The following is a 19,966-nucleotide window of genomic DNA, read 5'->3' as shown; positions in this document are numbered from 1 at the left end:
ATGACGATGGAATGTATACACTTTGGAAACACCGAGACCTGGGCTCTATTATCACAAATAATTTTAAGGGACAATATTAACAAAACATCTCTGCAATTTGAATATTTCCCACTGACAATAATGCTTTAGATCTTTGCTATAGTCCACTTGTCTATCTCACGCCCTATTCACAGTTTCATCTGTAAGCTCCGCCCCCGACATGCATATCTCTAAGATGGAGAATGTTTCTTCTCTTTGAAAATCTTTGCTATGATTCATCAGACATTCTCGTCCTAAAGCGCCTTCCAATGAATTCAGATACAGATCATTAAGACACACAATGATGCACACAGTCACCCTGGCGAAGTGACTTCTGCAACGCAGGACTTGGAGTAAACAAAGAAGGTAGACACCAGAAGGTGGGCACCTACCACTTCTCCCAGGGAGGCAGCCAACATGTGATTGACAGGTGCCATGCGTGCCGCGTCCTGGCCTCTGCCGAGCAGGGACTTGGTGCAGTCGTAGGTGACGAAGAAAGCAGCGGCTGAAACCAAGCAGAAACCCAGTCCGTTTAGGCCCATTAGTCAGCCCAGTATGCAGCCATTAATACCCCTCACCATCACTGACAGGCTGGGGCAGAGCTCTCTCTCCCTGTGTGTGTGTGTGTGTGTGTGTGTGTGTGTGTGTGTGTGTGTGTGTGTGTGTGTGTGTGTGTGTGTGTGTGTGTGTGTGTGTGTGTGTGTGTGTGTATGTGTGTATTTGTGTGTGTGTGTGTGTGTGTGTGTGTGTGTGTGTGTGTGTGTGTGTGTGTGTGTGTGTGTGTGTGTGTGTGTGTGTGTGTGTGTGTGTTCATATGAGGGCAATTACAGAGAGGAATGCCACAGAGAAGAAAAGTATTAATTATGGTCATTTCAGAGAAAAGTTTAGCAGAAAATATAATTCAAAAAGTGAACCACTGTCTAATTAGGGTGAAAGAATATTGGCTACTACTAAATTAAATTGATTGGAAAAATGAACAGCAGAAACTGAACAATGAGTCAATATAATAATGGATTGTGGTACCATATCCAAATATATTTATAGATTTCTGTTAATGTTATGCATCTATCCAAACCATAATTTTTTACTCAATTGACATAAATCCAAGACTATGTTTTAATCCTAAAGATTGTTTCTACTACTAATATATCACTTTGAAGGTGATTTTCAACTTTGTAACCCCAATTGAAATTTTGGAATTGAAATTATCTGTGCCTGAAATTATCAAATACATTCGAAGACACCATAGAGAATTGCCTTTCTTGACAACAATAAAATGAGCGGAACTCGCACACCATGCAGCCGATGCAACAATACGTTTTTATTGCATAAAAGTGTAAAGTGCTACCCAAAGTGCGTGCAAATCGTTTTCAGTCCCATTCAGACCATCCTCAGTGCAAACATACAGAGGTAAAAGACTTCCTTATATAGACTATGCCTAGTTGGTGGCAGACATGTCAATCAAAAGGTCAGGTTGGTTTACGTGTTGACTAGACATTTTAAAAGGCACCGCTCACCTATTTTCACTTTTCTTGACAACATACATGGCCGAGCTCAAGCCTGAATTCAGGCCCCACGCCTGAACTCTATCAGGCCTGAATATCTCTGAAAACAGCATCTGAACTCTCAGCTACTTGCCCAGTTCATTCAAATGTTTTTAAAAGTTGAAAATCCCTGTTGACATAACAAGTGTAGTACCGTTAGGGAAGGAGCCAATGGCAGCAGACGGGACCCCAGCATAGATCCCTCTGAAGCCCCCCGCCTTGTAGAAGCCCTGCTGGCTCTGCAGCCTGGTCTTCATGGTGTCCAGGGGGAAGAGTGCCAGATCCACACACATCCCTGCACAGCCCCCCGCCTGGGACACAGAGGAGGTATAAGCTCTGTTACTGTGAGTGAAATAATGGGTGGTTTGTTTTATTAACATTTGGGTTGCAAAGTTAATGCGTCTCCCTTTCCGATAGTTGAACACGTTAACAATCCTTGCTTGATTAATCATTAATAATTAACAAGATACAAAAAGCATGTCTCAACTTACGTTTTATTTAAACAATTCCCACGTAACATGAGTTATTTGAAACATTAATTCATGAAACACAAACAATTTAAACAAATAAACAGAATTATAAAACAATAACGCTCTCACTTGAACAGCTGTTCTTGCTCTTATTCAACAAATGGTATCGCCGAACAAAACAATCTCAAACTACTGCCATTCCTAGACTAACAAGACAGACCAAACCCAACGTGTTTGTAAGAAAAGGTACATAAACCCTACATTATCGGTTAATACATGTTGAATCTGTTAAATTCTTAACAGCATGTAATCAGTTAATAATTAAAATCCCTCATGTGTACTTCAAGTTCAGAGTTCATGCGGAGACCCTGTTTGGGCTTGATTTGAATTGTGTCGGCTGCAATCCACACACTTAACACATTTAATAGGTTCCAAGATGATTAAGTATTCATCAAATCTCAAAATAAATAAATAGATATCCTAAATTAGTATAAACAGTGACCCCATTTATGTCCATTACCTGCAGTTTAACTCAATATACCTTTTTACAGAGAAGGAGAAAAAAGATTGCTCATAACACTAATTATTCATCTGATACTTCGATGTACCAGGGCAAATGGTTAATGTGTGATATCGTCACTAGTTTAGATAAAAAGAGCATACCCCTGGTAAGTGTTGGTAGAGACACCTGTGTTTACACTATAACAAAGCCTCTGGCTATAGGGTCTACAGTGTGGCAAAATAGAATATGGCTAAACACAAGATAAATCATTTTGGGGTTATTTGCAAAACTAGACCCTCATTTAAATCTGCTCATCCAAGCATTCAACAATGGAGCCCTGTGTTCTCATACTAAGCTTGGTTAAACAGAGAGGAGTCATCTGTTTGGACTTTGATTATATTAGGCACTAAAGCATGAACAAAAAACGTTATTTGCCGGCAGGGCTGCGTTATTCAGTGTCAAGTGGCGCAGAATGTTAATGCAAGTCTCACTAATCTGACTGTAATAATATTATATTGTGCTGAATCACATGCTGATCCATTTGATTTGTCACAAAGTAGTTTACCTTCTCTGCAGATTCATAACAAGAACTACTGTATTACACTGTCGTAAAGGACCATTCTCTTCTCCCTTTCTTAGAAACATTTAGTATTTAAGAATAGGTAGCCTAATGGAATTGCCGCTTATATTTACTGGAATTTACTATTATAGGTTAAAACATCAGACCATGGTTTGCAGCCCAACATAGTTTACAATGTATGTATGCAGCAAACGACTACAAACCGTTATATATTCACAGGTATATTACAAACAAATGCACAGGCTTAGTCGATTTTTAACGTTGAAAATGAATTAAAGATACAATAAAATAGATCATGTTTAAGCAGTTAAGTTAGTGACTGATTGTCAGAATTTGTATACATCGTGACATTACCGTTAAGGACGCAATAAACGCTTGTTTTTCCATGGTATGTTATGTTCCGTCTTGTCAGCTGATACAAAATGTCTTTGATATTGAAATGTACCTTAACAGCATGTTTATAACTTCAGTGCAGTAATAACATGCCTGTCAAGGACGCTGCCATTTTTTGAGTATTACTTCCGCGTCCTGTGACGTAGAGTGACCACATGACCTGGATGAGCTTTTCCTGGGCTGAAAGAGGATATTCTCCGGGATAGTGTTATCCGGTCTGCCGCAAACGCAATTTCCGTTATTATACTTACCAGCTGTGTATGCCAGTTAATAGTTCCTGGGTCGAGAAGAATAAGACCAACCATGACAATAATACAACATCAAGGACGAGGAGGATTAATATGGATTTATTTAATATCTAAAACGTGAAACAGATAACCCTTTATCAGAAGTCCCGCCCTCTCTCTTGCCAATAACGCTAATTTGAAGCATCCCGTTCCAGTCGCTCGGTCCTGAGAAGAGAATGCTACGCAACGAACCCTAACCCTAACTATTATTTATAAATATGTTCTATTTCATGTAGGCTACGCCGTCTAGGCTTCGCCTTATGGGCTTGTCCCGTGCGCGCGCCCGCGCGCGCTGAAAATTCAAACTATGCACCTATCAGCGTGTCTATATAAAGCGGTGTATACCGTCGCTCATCCTCCCTTTTCTTTCAGCACTTGTGCTTATCAGCGAGAAATTGAGAACTACTATTAAGAAAATGAGAACTTCAACACGGATCTCCCAAGCCGGTGGCAGCGGCTCGGGCGAGGCCGCAGACAAACGGCCCTTTTCAGGGCCACCTGAGAGCGCTCCTGGAGCTAGGTCCTTTTCAGGACTCCTATGCGCCTCCTGCCCCCGCCTCCCTGGCACCGGGTGACGGGCACTTGGCGTGCTTTCGGTGAGGCGGCGGCCATCAAAGGGATTCCCATGCCGGCCCCGCCTCTTGCCCCCGTATCTGACGATATGCAGGGCGAGTCCTTTCGCACCCCATATTTTTCCCGGCGGGTTACCCAGTGCCCCTTGTTCCCGCCTTTGCAGCACTTGTTTATTGCTGCAGGTGAGGACCCTTCGACCCTGAAGGCTCCGGTAAGATCCTACACGGATTTCACCTACGTGGAGGGGTGGGCCGATACTCAGGCGAGGGGGATCCCTCGCCTGGAGCCTCCCCTGGCAGCGCTTCTCTGTCCGGGCGCCGGATGCGAAAAGCCGCTGCCCCCCGACCGCCTCCAGAAGCAGATTGTCGGCCTAACGGACAGGGTGTTCGTTTGTGCCTCTCAATCCGCGGCGGCGGTCAACAACATCGCCCTGCTCTCCTCTACCATGGTCTCCTTGTCGGCTGACAGGGAGGCCTACGGCCCGGAGGAAGCCGCGAGATGGCTGGCGGTTTCCCGCTTTTCCAGCGCCATCCTCCAGCTATGCCAGCCGATAGCCGTTTCGGCCGGCCGGCATATGGCGTGGGCTACCATGATTCAAAGGGTCATATGGCTCTCCCACACTGCGGTGCCGGAACGAGAGCGGGCCAGCCTCGTCAAGGGTCCACTAGCGCCGGATGGCCTATTTGGTCCCAGGTTCTCCGAGGTGCTCGCGCACCAGCAGTCAGTCCGTGAGAATCGTTCCCGGTTCGGGGCGAATTCTCACGGGCTCCTCCCGCCAGCAGGCTGGGAGGAAGCGGGGTCTTGGCCGGTTCCAGGGGGCCGCCTCCGACTCCAGCCCCGGTGCAGCCGCAGCCGCCGCGCACGGGGAGAGCAGCAGCGCCACGGACCGGGAAGTTCCGGACGCTTGCTCCTACTTTTTCTTTCCTATTAAAGAAAAAAGTCAAGACCGTTCGTCCGAACGGCAGTACATGGTACCTAAAGAGCGATATTCCTCAGGCCACCTGCGTCCTACGCTTGTGGTGCGCTCCTCCATGTTGCCTCTTTCCCACCCTCAGCCCGGTGGCTGTAGGGTGGCGGTGTTCACATGGCCTCTGGTTCACCTGCTTCTAAGAAGCGGCGTCCCTTGGAGCCTCGTGTGGACGGTTCAGAGACTCGTTGCACGAGCCCGTGGATACGGCCGCTTGTACCGGTCTCCTGGTTCCCCACATTATAGGTGAGGAGCCACCTAGGGTTTTATTCCCGCTACATCCTGGTTTCCAAGAAGTCAGGGGAAAAGTGACCTATTCTGGATCTTCGCGTGTTCAACAGATTCGTTGCCACGAGGAAGTTCAGAATGCTCACTGTTGGAGCGTTGTTCCGGTGTGTGAGAGGGCGATTGGTTCACATCCCTGGATCTCAAGGATGCTTACTTCCACGTCCCTGTTCGGCAGGCGCACAGGAAGTTTCTCCGCTATGCCTTTATGGGGATGGCGTACGAGTACCTACCAGTGTCTGCCGTTCGGCTATTCCCTGACTCCGCGCACCTTCTCGAAGTGTGTGGAGACGGCGTTGGAACCGCTCAGGCGTCAGGGAAAGAGGATTCTCTTCTACCTAGACGACCTGCCTATTCTGAGCAACTCAGAAGAGACCGCGAGAAGGGACACCATGTGGGTGATAAACCATCTCTCCTTCATGGGTTTTGCCATCAACTGGGAGAAGAGCTCACCGCTCCCCAGCCGGCAGACAGTCTACTTGGGGCTTTGCCTAGACTCGGCCACCATGACTGCGATGCTTTCGCCTCGGCGAGACGCCATCCTGTCGGTGCTCTCCCGTTTTCACGTTCGCAGAAACGTGACCGCACTGTCCACCATGCGCCTGTTAGGGCTGATGGCAGCTGCCCACCCCGTGGTCCCCCTGGGTCTGCTTTTTATGCGCAGACTCCAGCGGTGGTTTGCTCGCCAACGGTTGGACCCCAGGCGACACAAGCTCGGGGTGCTTCTCGTTCCCCGTTCGGTGTCGCCAGGCCTGGAATATTGGAAAGGACCCTCCGCCCTTCTCAGGGGTGTTCCCTTGGGCAGGGTGGCGTCCTACGTAGTGGTCTTCACGGACGCCTCGTTGACGGGTTGGGGAGGAACAGCACACATAAATGTGTTGGAGCTCGACGGTGTGAGGAAAGTGCTGTTGCATTTCTTTCACCTGGTGCGCGGCCGCCACGTTGTGATCAGGACAGACAGCGTGTCGGAGGCGTCGTACATCAACAGACAGAGGGGAGTCCGCTCCCCTGCTCTCCACCGAAAGGCGGTCGAGCTCTGGCTTTTGGCTCATCAGTATCTCCTCAGTCTGAGAGCCCTGCATATCGCGGGCGCCCAGAACTTTGGGGCGGACCTCGTGTCTCGAGGCGGTCCCCGAGTGGCGAGTGGCGGTTACATCCCGACATTGTCAGAATGATCTGGCAGAGGTTCGGGACAGCGCAGGTGGACCTCTTCGCGTCCAGGGAGAACACGCACTGCTGGTGGTGGTTCTCCCTCAGCCCTCGGGATCTTCCCCCGTTGGGGGTAGATGCGTTGGCACACACACCTTGGCCGCGGGCTCTCTTGTATGCGTTTCCCCCGCTCCAACTGATCCTTCCTCTTCTGGAACGGGTCAGACAGGAGAGACTGTCCCTGATATAAGTGGCCCCGGAGAACCGTCCAGCTCTGTGGTTTCCAGAGCTGGCCGCGCTCTCTTGGCCAGTACCGTTCAGGCCGGATGCGCTTTCACAGGCCCACGGGACGGTGCACCACCCGCCCGATGTCTCGGGACGTTGGTTTGGCTCCTGAGAGGTTGATCCTGCAGGGCAAAGGTTTGCCTGAGACGGTTATCAACACTATTCAGAGTGCTCGTGCGCCTTCTACTTCTTCCCTCTATGCGGCGAAGTGGTACGCCTTCTCTAATTGGTGTGAGACGAACCACGGTGTCCCATCTCAATGCGAGGTGGGAAGCGTGCTTTCGTTTCTGCAAAACTTATTGGAAAAAGGTTTGGCCTTCTCCACTATCAAGGTCTATGCGACAGCCGTTTCGGCACTGCGGTCAAGTGAGCCGCTATTCGTTCATCCGCGGTTAAGCCAGCCGTCACACAAAATCGTCGTGCGCCTTTACTCTAAACATCCTTTGGTTGGTATCTCGCAACGTTTTCAAAATAAAACCCTTCACCTACGTGCGTAGATATATAGAACACTAGCTGTCTTACACTGCGGTCAAGCCAGCCGACTCATCAAGATCGGCGGTCAAGCCAGCCGACTCAGTTTTTTGCCGTACCTGTATATACTAGCCATTACGGTAATAGCGTCTCAGAACTAGTTTCAAATAAAAGCATTCGTCGGGTACATACAAAAAGACAGTCAATAAAAGCAAATACTATCAAAGGAAGTGTACGGCCGTTGTGGTATTTACTTTCAAAATAAAAGCCCACCAAACATTCCAATATGAGACATATTACATATGATTTTGGATTCGATTTAAAAGAAAATGCCCTGTTATTCCAGGCTCATTTCACTTCAGGGTTATAGTTCACGACCCCATGGGGTCAGGCAAGAAGTTTCAGAACATTCTGATGTGGAGTTTCAAAATAAAAGCCCACCAAACATTCCAATATGAGACATATTACATATGATTTTGGATTCAATTTAAAAGAAAATGCCCTGTTATTTCAGGCTCATTTCACTTCAGGGTTATAGTTCAAGACCCCATGGGGTCACGCAAAAAGGTTCAGAATATTCTGATGTGGAGTTTCAAAATAAAAGCCAACCAAAGTTTCCAATATGAGACATATTACATATGATTTTGGATTCAATTTAAAAGAAAATGCCCTGTTATTTCCGGCTCATTTCACTTCAGGGTTATAGGTCACAACCCCATGGGGTCACGCAAAAGGTTTCAGAACATTCTGACGTGGAGTTTCAAAATAAAAGCCAACCAAAGTTTCCAAAATGAGACATATTACATATGATTTTGCATTCAATTTAAAAGAAAATGCCCTGTTATTTCAGGCTCATTCCACTTCAGGGTTATAGTTCACGACCCCATGGGGTCACGCAAAAGGTTTCAGAACATTCTGATGTGGAGTTTCAAAATAAAAGCCAACCAAAGTTTCCAATATGAGACATATTACATATGATTTTGGATTCAATTTAAAAGAAAATGCCCTGTTATTTCAGGCTCATTTCACTTCAGGGTTATAGTTCACGACCCCATGGGGTCACGCAAAAGGTTTCAGAACATTCTGATGTGGAGTTTCAAAGTAAAAGCCAACCAAAGTTTCCAATATGAGACATATTACATATGATTTTGGATTCAATTTAAAAGAAAATGCCCTGTTATTTCAGGCTCATTTCACTTCAGGGTTATAGTTCACGACCCCATGGGGTCACGCAAAAGGTTTCAGAACATTCTGATGTGGAGTTTCAAAATAAAAGCCAACTAACTAATATGTCTCATATTGGACAATTTGGTTGGCTTTTATTTTGAAACTCCACATCAGAATGTTCAGAAACTTCTTGTGTGACCCCATGGGGTCTTGATCTATAATCCTGAAGTGAAATGAGCCTGAAATAACAGGGCATTTTCTTTTAAATTGAATCCAAATTCATATGTAATATGTCTCATATTGGAGATTTTGGTTGGCTTTTACTTTGAAAATCCACATCAGAATGTTCTGAAACTTCTTGTGTGACCCCATGGGGTCTTTAACTATGACCCTGAAGTAAAATGAGCCTGAAATAACAGGGCATTTTCTTTTAAATTGAATCCAAAATCATATGTAATATGTCTCATATTGGAAACTTTGGTTGGCTTTTATTTTGAAACTCCACATCAGAATGTTCTGAAACCTTTTGCGTGACCCCATGGGGTCGTGAACTACAACCCTGAAGTGAAATGAGCCTGAAATAACAGGGCATTTTCTTTTAAATTGAATCCAAAATCATATGTAATATGTCTCATATTGGAAATTTTGGTTGGCTTTTATTTTGAAACTCCACATCAGAATGTTCTGAAACCTTTTGCGTGACCCCATGGGGTCGTGAACTACAACCCTGAAGTGAAATGAGCCTGAAATAACAGGGCATATCATTTTAAATTGAATCCAAAATCATATGTAATATGTCTCATATTGGAGATTTTGGTTGGCTTTTACTTTGAAACTCCACATCCGAATGTTCAGAAACTTCTTGTGTGACCACATGGGGTCGTGAACTATAACCCTGAATTGAAATGAGCCTGGAATAACAGGGCATTTTCTTTTAAATCGAATCCAAAATCATATGTAATATGTCTCATATTTGGTGGGCTTTTATTTTGAAACTACGCATCAGAATGTCCTGAAACTTCTTGTGTGACCCCATGGCCTCTTGACCTATAACCCTGAAGTTTAATGAGCCTGAAATAACAGGGCATTTTCTTTTAAATTGAATCCAAAATCATATGTAATATGTCTCATATTGGAGATTTTGGTTGGCTTTTACTTTGAAACTCCACATCAGAATGTTCTGAAACTTCTTGTGTGACCCCATGGGGTCTTGGACTATAACACTGAAGTGAAATGAGCCTGAAATAACAGGGTATTTTCTTTTCAATTGAATCCAAATTCATATGTAATATGTCTCATATTGGAAACTTTGGTTGGCTTTTATTTTGAAACTCCACATCAGAATGTTCTGAAACATTTTGCGTGACCCCCTGGGGTCGTGAACTATCACCCTGAAGTGAAATGAGCCTGAAATAACAGGGCATTTCCTTTTAAATTGAATCCAAAATCATATGTAATATGTCTCATATTGGAGATTTTGGTTGGCTTTTACTTTGAAAATCCACATCAGAATGTTCTGAAACTTCTTGTGTGACCCCATGGGGTATTCAACTATAACCCTGAATTGAAATGAGCCTGGAATAATAGGGCATTTTCTTTTAAATCGAATCCAAAATCATATGTAATATGTCTCATATTTGGAGGGCTTTTATTTTGAAACTACGCATCAGAATGTCCTGAAACTTCTTGTGTGACCCCATGGCGTCTTGACCTATAACCCTGAAGTTTAATGAGCCTGAAATAACTGGGCATTTTCTTTTAAATTGAATCCAAAATCATATGTTTTCATACATTTGGGGGGGTGTGGACCGATTTTTTATTTATTTTTTGGCCTCTAGGGGGCCCCCCCCCCGTGGCCCGGGGCCCCCAAACAATTGCGGGGCCCCAGGCAGTTGCCTGGTATGCCTAATGGGATGCGGCGCCTCTGGATATGGGCACATGCAATAATTATCACAGTTATCACAGAATATGGTAAGGTAAACATGGTAGTATCCTTTATACACTATTTTGGCATTTTATTAGTTCTAAGTAGTATAATACATAACATTGAAACAACATTTTACAATATTTTGTATTGACGAAAAAAAAGTACTTCTTAAATAGTGAATTATTGCCTAGTAATAATGAAAAGTAACCTAGTTTGTGACTGATAACAGTAGAATACACACACACACAAACACACTGTATCATCAGGATCACTTTCCCTTGCCCTCCCTGGTCCAGCCTATGGAGTGTCGACGTGATGGGGAAAGGAGGTGACGTCTGGACTGAAGGTGGGGAGGTGACACGGCCAGGTGAGCACCAGAGACTCGCCAGGTTATTTATGGACTGCTGTCAGCCCTCTGCAGCGGTTCCTATTAGGGAAGGGGTGGGGGCCAACAACCTCTTCACTCTGCCCTGACCACAGTGATGAGGTCTGGGCCAGACTATAGCCGGTTTGAAGCCCCGCCGCCCCGTCATCCATCTTCTGGAGGTGTGTCTCTGAGGGACGGCAGGTGGACGTGGGCCGCAGCTGTGTGTTCTGGCTCCCACCGCTGTCCTTGATCTGTATTAGAAATGGGAGGAGAGCTGCTCGCTCAGCTAATAATCTATCTCCTGCTCTCGGTCTCTCTCTCTCTCTTTCCTTTCTGTTGGTACTGAGGCTGTTTCTTAACCCAGAGCCGAGCGCAACCAGGGTTGCTTTCTCCTTGTGTCGCGATGCAAGCAGGAAACTTGTTTGTGTGTGACTATGGTCACCTTCGGCCAGGCTTGACTTAATTCGAACTGTCTGTGTTATACTGGATTATGTAAATTATCATATTTTGTAATAGGATTTCTTCAAACATAGCTCAATTTATTTTTCAATATATCAATAAAATATGTCAATCAGACATGTTGAATCAACGACGGTATTTGTACTGATTGGTTTGTAGGAGCTGGGATGTGATAAAGCTGCTCTGACTCCAGTCCTGAAGTATAGCCGGTCAGAGGTAATCAATGAGTTATCCTTTTCAAAACAGAAACAACAGTTACTTATTATTTCAAAGCTCCTCTCTATCCACCATTTTTCGGTCTCTGTGCTGGCTGCCCCTGCATATCTCTGCATTCTCATCCCAGCTCTGCACCTGTGTTCGTGACCCCTGTGCTCCCAGTGAACCCTGCGCCTCACTAGGTATCACGCACCTCCTAGATTAAGGGCAAAGAACAATGCGCTCACAGAGTCTTTCAACTAGTCTGCTGCCCTCATATCGACCATATATGCTTCACAGAATAACCCCGTTTCAAAGTTAATTCCATGGTGCGGCAGAATCTCCTCCGCGTTAAAGTCCAATTTAAAAAGCTGTCAGGTTGTGACTGGGAGTGTTGTTCATTTAGCTCTTTGTGAGGTCACAGAGATTCACCCCTTGAGTCTATGTAGATTCACACGGAGCCCCATTGATCTTGACCCCCGCTCCAAGTACCATCCTGCACAGATGAAAGAGAGCGAGAGAGCAAGCGAGAGAGAGAGAACTTGTTCTCTGTCAGCAAAGGTCACTCTACCCCGCGGGCTGTCTTTGAAAAGCGAAGGGCAAAGTAGGGAGGATTATGCCCCAAGACGAAGAGGAGAGGGGAAGAGGTGGTGGAGGTGGAAGGGGGGGGTTTGCTTTTGGTGGTAGGCAAGCAGCGGTACGGTGGGTTGTAATAAAGAAAAGCCTTGCCTCTGCTTAGGGAAGGTGTAACGTGTCGAATGACAGCCAGTGTGAACCTCAGCACACAGGGCAGGCTTATTAGTGCAGGTGCGGAGGCGTTCAGAGTTCAACCAAAGTTTTCAGACACTTTATCTACAGTGTGCATTTGTTTTTGTGTGTGTGTGTGTGTTTCTGTGTGTGTGTGGGTGTGTGTGTGTGTGTTGGGGGGGGGGTCATTTGTGGGTCGTGTGTGCATATATCAGTGTGTGTATAACTACAGAAGAGCCACATTGCTTGAATTCCGTATAAAAAGTGTTCATCATGGCTTAATAAGAGGTCCTGCTACCCTCACTGTTTTACACTCTTATCTCTGACCCTTTTCTTAAGAAGCATAGTTGTCGAAATGTTGTTTCTGTTTGTTGTTGTTTGTTGTTTTCGTCCCACACGGACAATGTTTGAAAGCACCATCTGCAGTGGTCACTATTTGTCAGCTGATGACACCTCAGCCTCTGACACGCTAGTATTATTCATGAGATGCAGGTTGTGTGGGTGCTGGGTGTGTGTGTGTGTGGGGGGGGGGGTGCATTAGGCATAACAATATTAGCGAGCCTAACATCGTCGCGGCGCGGGTGACAGCGGGTGCAGGCGATTGGGGAGTGGGGCTGGTGGGGGGGGTGCTATTTCATTTACTGACGCTTGTTCAGGAGGTGAAAGCACACACACCTGCTGACAGGAAAGAAACACCTTGGGGTTGTGGGGGGGAGGGGGGGGCAAAGTGGTTCAGCAATACAGGGAAATGGGGGGTGGGGGATGAGGTAGTTGAAAGCAAGTGACGGGAAGGGAGGGAAAAGAGGACAGCTTCTTGGGGGGGGGGGGGGAATCGAGGTCAGGCAAGCAATAGGCAAGGGAGGAGAGGTTAGAGAAGAGAGAAGGAATAAAAGAGAATTCATTATGAATTCACTGAATCGACAAGCTGTCACGCTGTGGCCACACCGGCGACTCCTGTGTCACACCTGACCCCCCCCCCACCCCCCACCCTCCAGCGCACCCACCTGCTCCAAATACTAGTTGCACCTCCTTCCTCCCCTCTAGCGCCACTCCAAGGCCATGTCATCATCCCATCTTTTCCTTTCTCCCCTGTTACCTCCACACCTTGAGGCCCTCCTGTCCCCGCTGGGCCACCTCTGAAGTATTAGCTGCCGGTCGCATATTGATCCCGTTGCCGAGCCGTGCTCCCTCTACCTAAATATAGATAGATCACCCCTCCCCGCCCCGACACACCTCCCCGCTAAAATGTCTTCTCCTCCACCTCCACGCCGGTGCCCATGGCAGCGCTGGCCATTATCGATCGCCATGATGAATTTCCCCACAAACCCCTGCTGATGGCTTTTGTGCTCCTGCAGCCTGATGTTGTTGTTGTTGTTGTCCGGCGGAGAGCGTTGGGCCGTCTGACGGACATGCGGCCACAGAGTGGTTGTGGGGAGCTGGGGGGAGGGGAGGTGTCCACGGAGGTCCAACTGGTCTGGGATTGGGATGGGAACGAGATGGATTGCGACTGGGAGGTTTGTAATCACAGCTGTGTTATAGGTGTCCGGCAGGCCCTTAACGCTGGCCCATTTAGGCCACAACAAGGCCCCCAACCCCCCAACCACCACCTCAACCTCTGTCCCTTGTCCTTTCCCTCCCCTGTCCCTCTGTAATGTGGTTTATGAACAACATTATATTTTATTATATCCTATGCAGCCAATGAGCCAATTTATTTTGTCAATCCAAACTGTTTGGATGGATAATGGTTGTAAAAGCAAAATGGATTCTCCCTTTTTAGTAGTTTGAACTGATTTGAATCAGGATTGGAAGACAATAATCTGGGGAGAGATCACCGATGATAGGAGAGGACAAGGACAACAGGGAAAAACTTTGCAGAGTTTTGCTGACCGATGCAAAGGACACACAAATTCAAAGTGACTTCACAAAGAGCGACTTGCACAAAATGGTTTCCCTCGAAAGGAGATGCGGTATCTATTCATCACAGGCAGTGTGCTGGAATTCTCCGTCCAGCATGCATTAAGCGGCCGGCCTTTTTCTGTGCTTTGCCTCCTAGTCAAAGATGACACTCGCATTTGTCATAGCCTAAGTGCCGAGGTGGGGACGGTGAGTGCATCCAAACAACAACATTTTTGCAAAGCGCTGTGAGAATGAATCATGGGAGATGTGCTTCTGGTGTCCTGTAAGGTTTGATAAATCATTTCACCTTCTTAGTTTCTATGTAATTGTGTTTTTTGTTTTGTGCCCTATTGACACTGACAATGATACATTCTGCTGCTAAATAGATGCAGATAGAGGCAGTTTGTGTATGATAATGAGGTAGGTTGATGATTACAGTGAATACACTACACTGGTCCACAGAATGCTTCTCATACCACTCAAAATACATACCCACCTACTCAAATAATATGCATTTTACTTATTCACAGTCGAGCGTAAGGCCACACTTTGCACATGCATACATGCATAGAACATATACCCCTACAGTAGTGAGCGAAATTTGTTCTTTCAACTTGTTCACTTCTTTGGGTCGATGTGGCTTAGCCAGGCTGATATGTTTTCTGGGACAAGCTGAGCACATTCTCTCTCTCTCACAGAGAAGTTGGCCTCTGGTGGTGCAGGACAACACAATCGTCACTATCTCTGCTTGTATTTCAGTGAGCAGAAGGCTGGTCAATACCGCCGAGGACAGACCTGACTAATGTCTGGAGGTCCCTACGGGGAAGGAACCAGGTGTGAGCAGCCTCCACCCCAGACTGGCGCTCACAGATCATAAAGGCAGACCCACGGCTCAGACAGAATTAGAGGACATTGAAGAGCTTCTGGGCCGAAGCCTGTAAACATCATTTCAACATTGACAGGTCCAACCAAGACATGTGCTATGACATGGTGACATGGTAGGGAGTCGCAGGGGTGTGTGTGTGTGTGTGTGTGTGTGTGTGTGTGTGTGTGTGTGTGTGTGTGTGTGTGTGTGTGTGTGTGTGTGTGTGTGTGTGTGTGTGTGTGTGTGTGTGTGTGTGTGTGTGTGTGCTTGTCTGTTGTGCACTTGTCAGGTGTGCACACATTCCCATGGGGGCATCGCTATCATCCACCGACATTGGTCAACGGAGATAAAGGTGTTGCATCACATTGAAATATGCACAAACATGCTTGCCAATCTGATGGTATCTGCAGCCTAATAGAAATATAGATCTGCTCCAGATGCTCCCTGCCTGCTTTGACATTTGGTTTCACCCACGTATACATCACTTGCATTGTGACATCACATTTTCAGTTTTGTTCTGCTTAGTATGCTTGCTAAACAGGATTCTGATAGAGCTCTCTGTTTGCTCTCCGTCAAAAGCGTGGCAAAACAATACGATGGCTCTCTGTAAAGTTCTCCATCCATGAAGATTAAAGAATTACGTTTTCCGTCGGGGTCGGAATATCAACTTTGATACTGATGTCTTTGTCAGCCAAACCTGGTACAGCTGATGATTATGACTGATTACGAAATAAATGTTACATCAGATCTTACCTGCTTGCAAATTATGACCTTAGACTGCATACAATGCTGGCAAAAGGCAACCATGAACCTTACCATTTCCATAACATCAATGCCTTTTACCATGGCCTCAGAGTGCCATCTAGTGGCCGTTCAGAAAATCAGAAAATTGCAACAGAAAAAAAGGGAATCGTATGTTCTCAAAAATCTATAACTAATTCTAGTATATAGATAAAGAACAACAGCACAAAGCAAAAAAAGTATGCTATGAGATCTACGTATAGCCTTTTATGTGAAAACAGGACACCAGGAGTGTTTTAATCAGTATGACCCTATCTGAAGGAACAAGCACCGTGGGCCTTCATTAACCCCACATCTATCATTTATTTTCAAACCATTAATCACTGTCAAGGGTTCTACATGCTCTGATCTCCCTTCAACACAAGCAAAGCATTCTCATGCACTAACGATTGATCCACACAATTCTCTTAGGGGCATGGCACTTTCTCCAGTGATATAAATCCATTAACATGCTAATTTCACTATTAAGCCTCACCATTAATAAGCGACATTGAAATATATATCCACCCGGCAAAGCATCCATTTATGTAATCTAAAATAAACGTCAGTGGGTGAACCAACCAGTGATCTACCAGGATACACACACACAAACACACACACACACAGACACATGCACACACGCAAACACACATAAACGCACACATACACTTGCACACACACACACACACACACACACATAGAAGTGGTGTTTGTAGATTCCAGCATAATGTTGACATAAGACTTCCATAAAGACACATATGCATGAATCGCTTGTATACCAATATTGATGAAGTACAATCCCCTGCCAAGAGTCTGACTGACGCACCATTACATGAATATAAACATGTTGAGCTGCATCACTAGAATTACAATCATCACTTTACTTGTCATTCCTCAAGCTTAGGAAGGAATTGTTCTTGAGGGGAAAACCTTTGAAAGCTTGTATCGAGAGGCAATGTTAACTTGAACCCGAATGAGACAATAGAAGGACACAGCAGTGTTAGACTCCTAGCTTAAAGGTATCGGGGTTTGAGCCCGGATGTTGTCAACAATATGTCCCAAGTGGACACATCCAAGTGAGGCCTGCATGCATTAGCGTCACTTAGCGTCATCAGTTTATTTATATATTTTGAGATGATTGTATGAAGATTTTTTCAGTCAATTTATTTATATCATTCTTACATTATATAAATATCAAAGTTGCACTGGCAGTACATTTTGCTTAAAATTGCTAAATATTTATTCTGGGCAATTGTGGATAATGATGAGAACTCTCATCATTATGTGGGTAGTGACCCACCACCCACTTCCATGCTCTTGGCATGACAGGTATTTAATGGCAGCTTTCTTTCAGAAAGTGGTAAGTCAATTAGTGGAGAGTAAAATTGGGGGTGAGGAGTGGGGGAGGTGTCGGGTATGGGAGCAACACACAGCTGCGGAGGCACCTGTGCGCTCTCTCTCTCTCTCTCTCTCTCTCTCTCTCTCTCTCTCTCTCTCTCTCTCTCTCTCTCTCTCTCTCTCTCTCTCTCTCTCTCTCTCTCTCTCTCTCTCTCTCTCTCTCTCTCTCTCTCTCTCTCTCTCTCTCTCTCTCTCTCTCTCTCTCTCTCTCTCTCTCTCTCTCTCTCTCTCTCTCTCTCTCTCTCTCTCTCTCTCTCTCTCTCTCTCTCTCTCTCTCTCTCTCTCTCTCTCTCTCTCTCTCTCTCTCTCTCTCTCTCTCTCTCTCTCTCTCTCTCTCTCTCTCTCTCTCTCTCTCTCTCTCTCTCCATCTCGCTCTGGCAGGTGTGGACACAGCCAGATGGGTTAGGCCGCTGAAGCAGCTTTGGGCCTGACGGGGTCATTGAGTGCAGAGCTATCCTTCATATGTGGACTGCCTGAGTCCAGGTGGAGTCAGTCTAACCCATCCACATGGAAACCACCGGCGAATTCTGCAACTTGCAACAGACATTATCTATATGGGGTTGCACATAACTTTTTTAGTGAGTTACTCAGGTGAGTATCGGGAGATGGTGATGGTACGCACCCCACATCCCACATAGATAACATCAGATCTTATGAAACTTATCTAGTTTCACAAAGGAGATTCCATTTATAATACACAACTTCTTAAGCACAGCAGTGTTTTTTCGCCTCTTTTTTTATAAAACTGCAGCAGCTTGACCACGGAGCGTTTGAATATCTCACAGTAAGGAGCGTTGCAATCAGCTGATTCTGCGCAGTTCTCCAGTGTGCCTACGGTGCACAGCCCTTTTCTTTGCTGGCGGCGAACACCAAAGTATCTGCTCAATGTATTTTGTTTTTTCGTTTTTTTTCGTTCTCCCTTTAGTTACGCAAAAGTGTTGTAGTGACACAACTTAAGAGACGTAACGCATCCCTGATTATGGGCGCACATGCGTACTTGCGTACCAGTTACGTCGTGCACCCCTATTCATAACAGCTGGACATTTTACACTGGTGTTTTCATAAACAACTGTATGTCTGTTCCTTGTTTTTCCCTCCTTTGTGCTGTCTTGTACTAACAACCTCTTACCACATCTGTTACACCAAGCCTCAATTTCCTATTCATACAAACTCCCAGGCAATCGCAAATAGCCTGGGAGGGAGTTAATATGGCTTCTTACATAAATAATACATTTCCTCTGACGCTAGTTGTTTAGTAAAGTACTGTCAACACTTCCTGTCTTCTAATTGGCACACATTACCACATGGTAATGTTCTCAGATTGCTGGCATTGCTGGAATGACTCCCGTTATTTAATGACAACTGAATATATGTGGAACAATGCGTTGACTGAGTATGCGGACCAAGCAACACAAATGGCAGTACATAACACAAGTGCATTGCTTGGGATGTGATAATGTTCTGTAATAGTGACGAATGCTTGTTGTGGGGTCATTCGGTTAAATGAGGCAAATGTCTTTCAGCGAGCAGTAATGGGCAATTGCCTATTTGCTTCAGAGAGCAATGAACCCATTTATAATCAGTAGTTTCATTGCAGCTGTGTCTGCCTTTCAATGTGTATGCCTGTCTTCTATCGCTTTAATTGAACTGCAGTATTTCATTGAACCAACAGGGGGGGCACACGTCATTCTAGTGCGTTATCCAATGGATTGGATTGGACAGTTGACCGAGGCACCTCCATCCATCAAACAATCATAGTACATCAGTTTTTTATTGTTCTCTTCACGGAACTTTACGAATTATGATAATGTATCTCACAAAGTTAGGCAAAAATTGATGGGCATACATTTGAAAGAATAATATCTTTCTATTATGAAGCACTATTGAACGAAACCTTGATATTAATATTCTGTGAAGATGGAGAGGAAATAAGATCGTATAGACTGATTTCAGTTGGAGGTAGGGAATCTTTCAGGGACCTGAAAGAACATTTGTCGCAGAGCATTGACAAACCAGGATGTATGACGCTATGTAACAGCAGACCCCTGCTAAGTTGACCTTATCCAGAGACATTTGTTGACGCATTACAATATGGGTAATGTTGTTAAGCATTAGTAAACATTATCTAATTCAGAAATAATCATTATTATGCAGCATTAGCATACTTTAATGGAGTTAGGTTTAGCATATCTCAGTGAGCTAATTGAACTCTAAATTAAATAATGTACAACCTAAGATCTAAAATTAACAGCATTTCCTTAGGTAACATCAACATCATTAGTCGATTATGCCTAGGCATGAGTTAACTGTTTTTAAACTGTTAGTTGATGATTATTTATTACTACATTAACTAATGTTAATTAATGGGTAATTAATGTACCCTTATTGTAAAGTGTTACCACTATTGAATATGAGGAAAGAGAGAGTTCAAGCTACAACTGTTGTGTAATGGAATACAGGGATTATGCAACAAAAAACACAAGTCACATAAACAACATTTATGAACCCTTTAAACTGAAAGTGGACTGTGTAATGTAAAATATCCAAGAAATTATATAAAAACGACTGAGCAAGTGGTTAAGTCAGATAATAGCAGATTGCGGTTTTCTTCCCAGCTGCAGGCTGTGTTTAATTAGATTAC

The 19,966-nt window shown here is 45.1% G+C and overlaps 1 protein-coding gene across 1 annotated transcript in view; it reads right to left on the bottom strand.

Annotated features, from left to right (window-relative positions):
* Positions 1-3,649, bottom strand: part of slc25a26 (solute carrier family 25 member 26) — a 43,823-nt gene extending 40,174 nt beyond the window's left edge. Inside the window, exons 1-3 of the mRNA XM_030374021.1 lie at positions 3,469-3,649; positions 1,717-1,873; positions 411-523 (exon numbers count right to left, since the gene is read on the bottom strand). Of these exons, the coding sequence (XP_030229881.1) occupies positions 411-523; positions 1,717-1,873; positions 3,469-3,501 (303 nt within the window). The 5' untranslated portion in view covers positions 3,502-3,649. The remainder of the gene's footprint in view (positions 1-410; positions 524-1,716; positions 1,874-3,468) is intronic.
* Between the last annotated feature and the right edge of the window lie 16,317 nt (positions 3,650-19,966).

This window comes from Gadus morhua, chromosome 13, assembly GCF_902167405.1.
Source record: "Gadus morhua chromosome 13, gadMor3.0, whole genome shotgun sequence".
In the NCBI taxonomy this organism is placed as follows: Eukaryota; Metazoa; Chordata; class Actinopteri; order Gadiformes; family Gadidae; genus Gadus; species Gadus morhua.
Note: the sequence above shows the minus strand (reverse complement) of the source record. Positions and strands in the feature narration are given on the sequence as shown.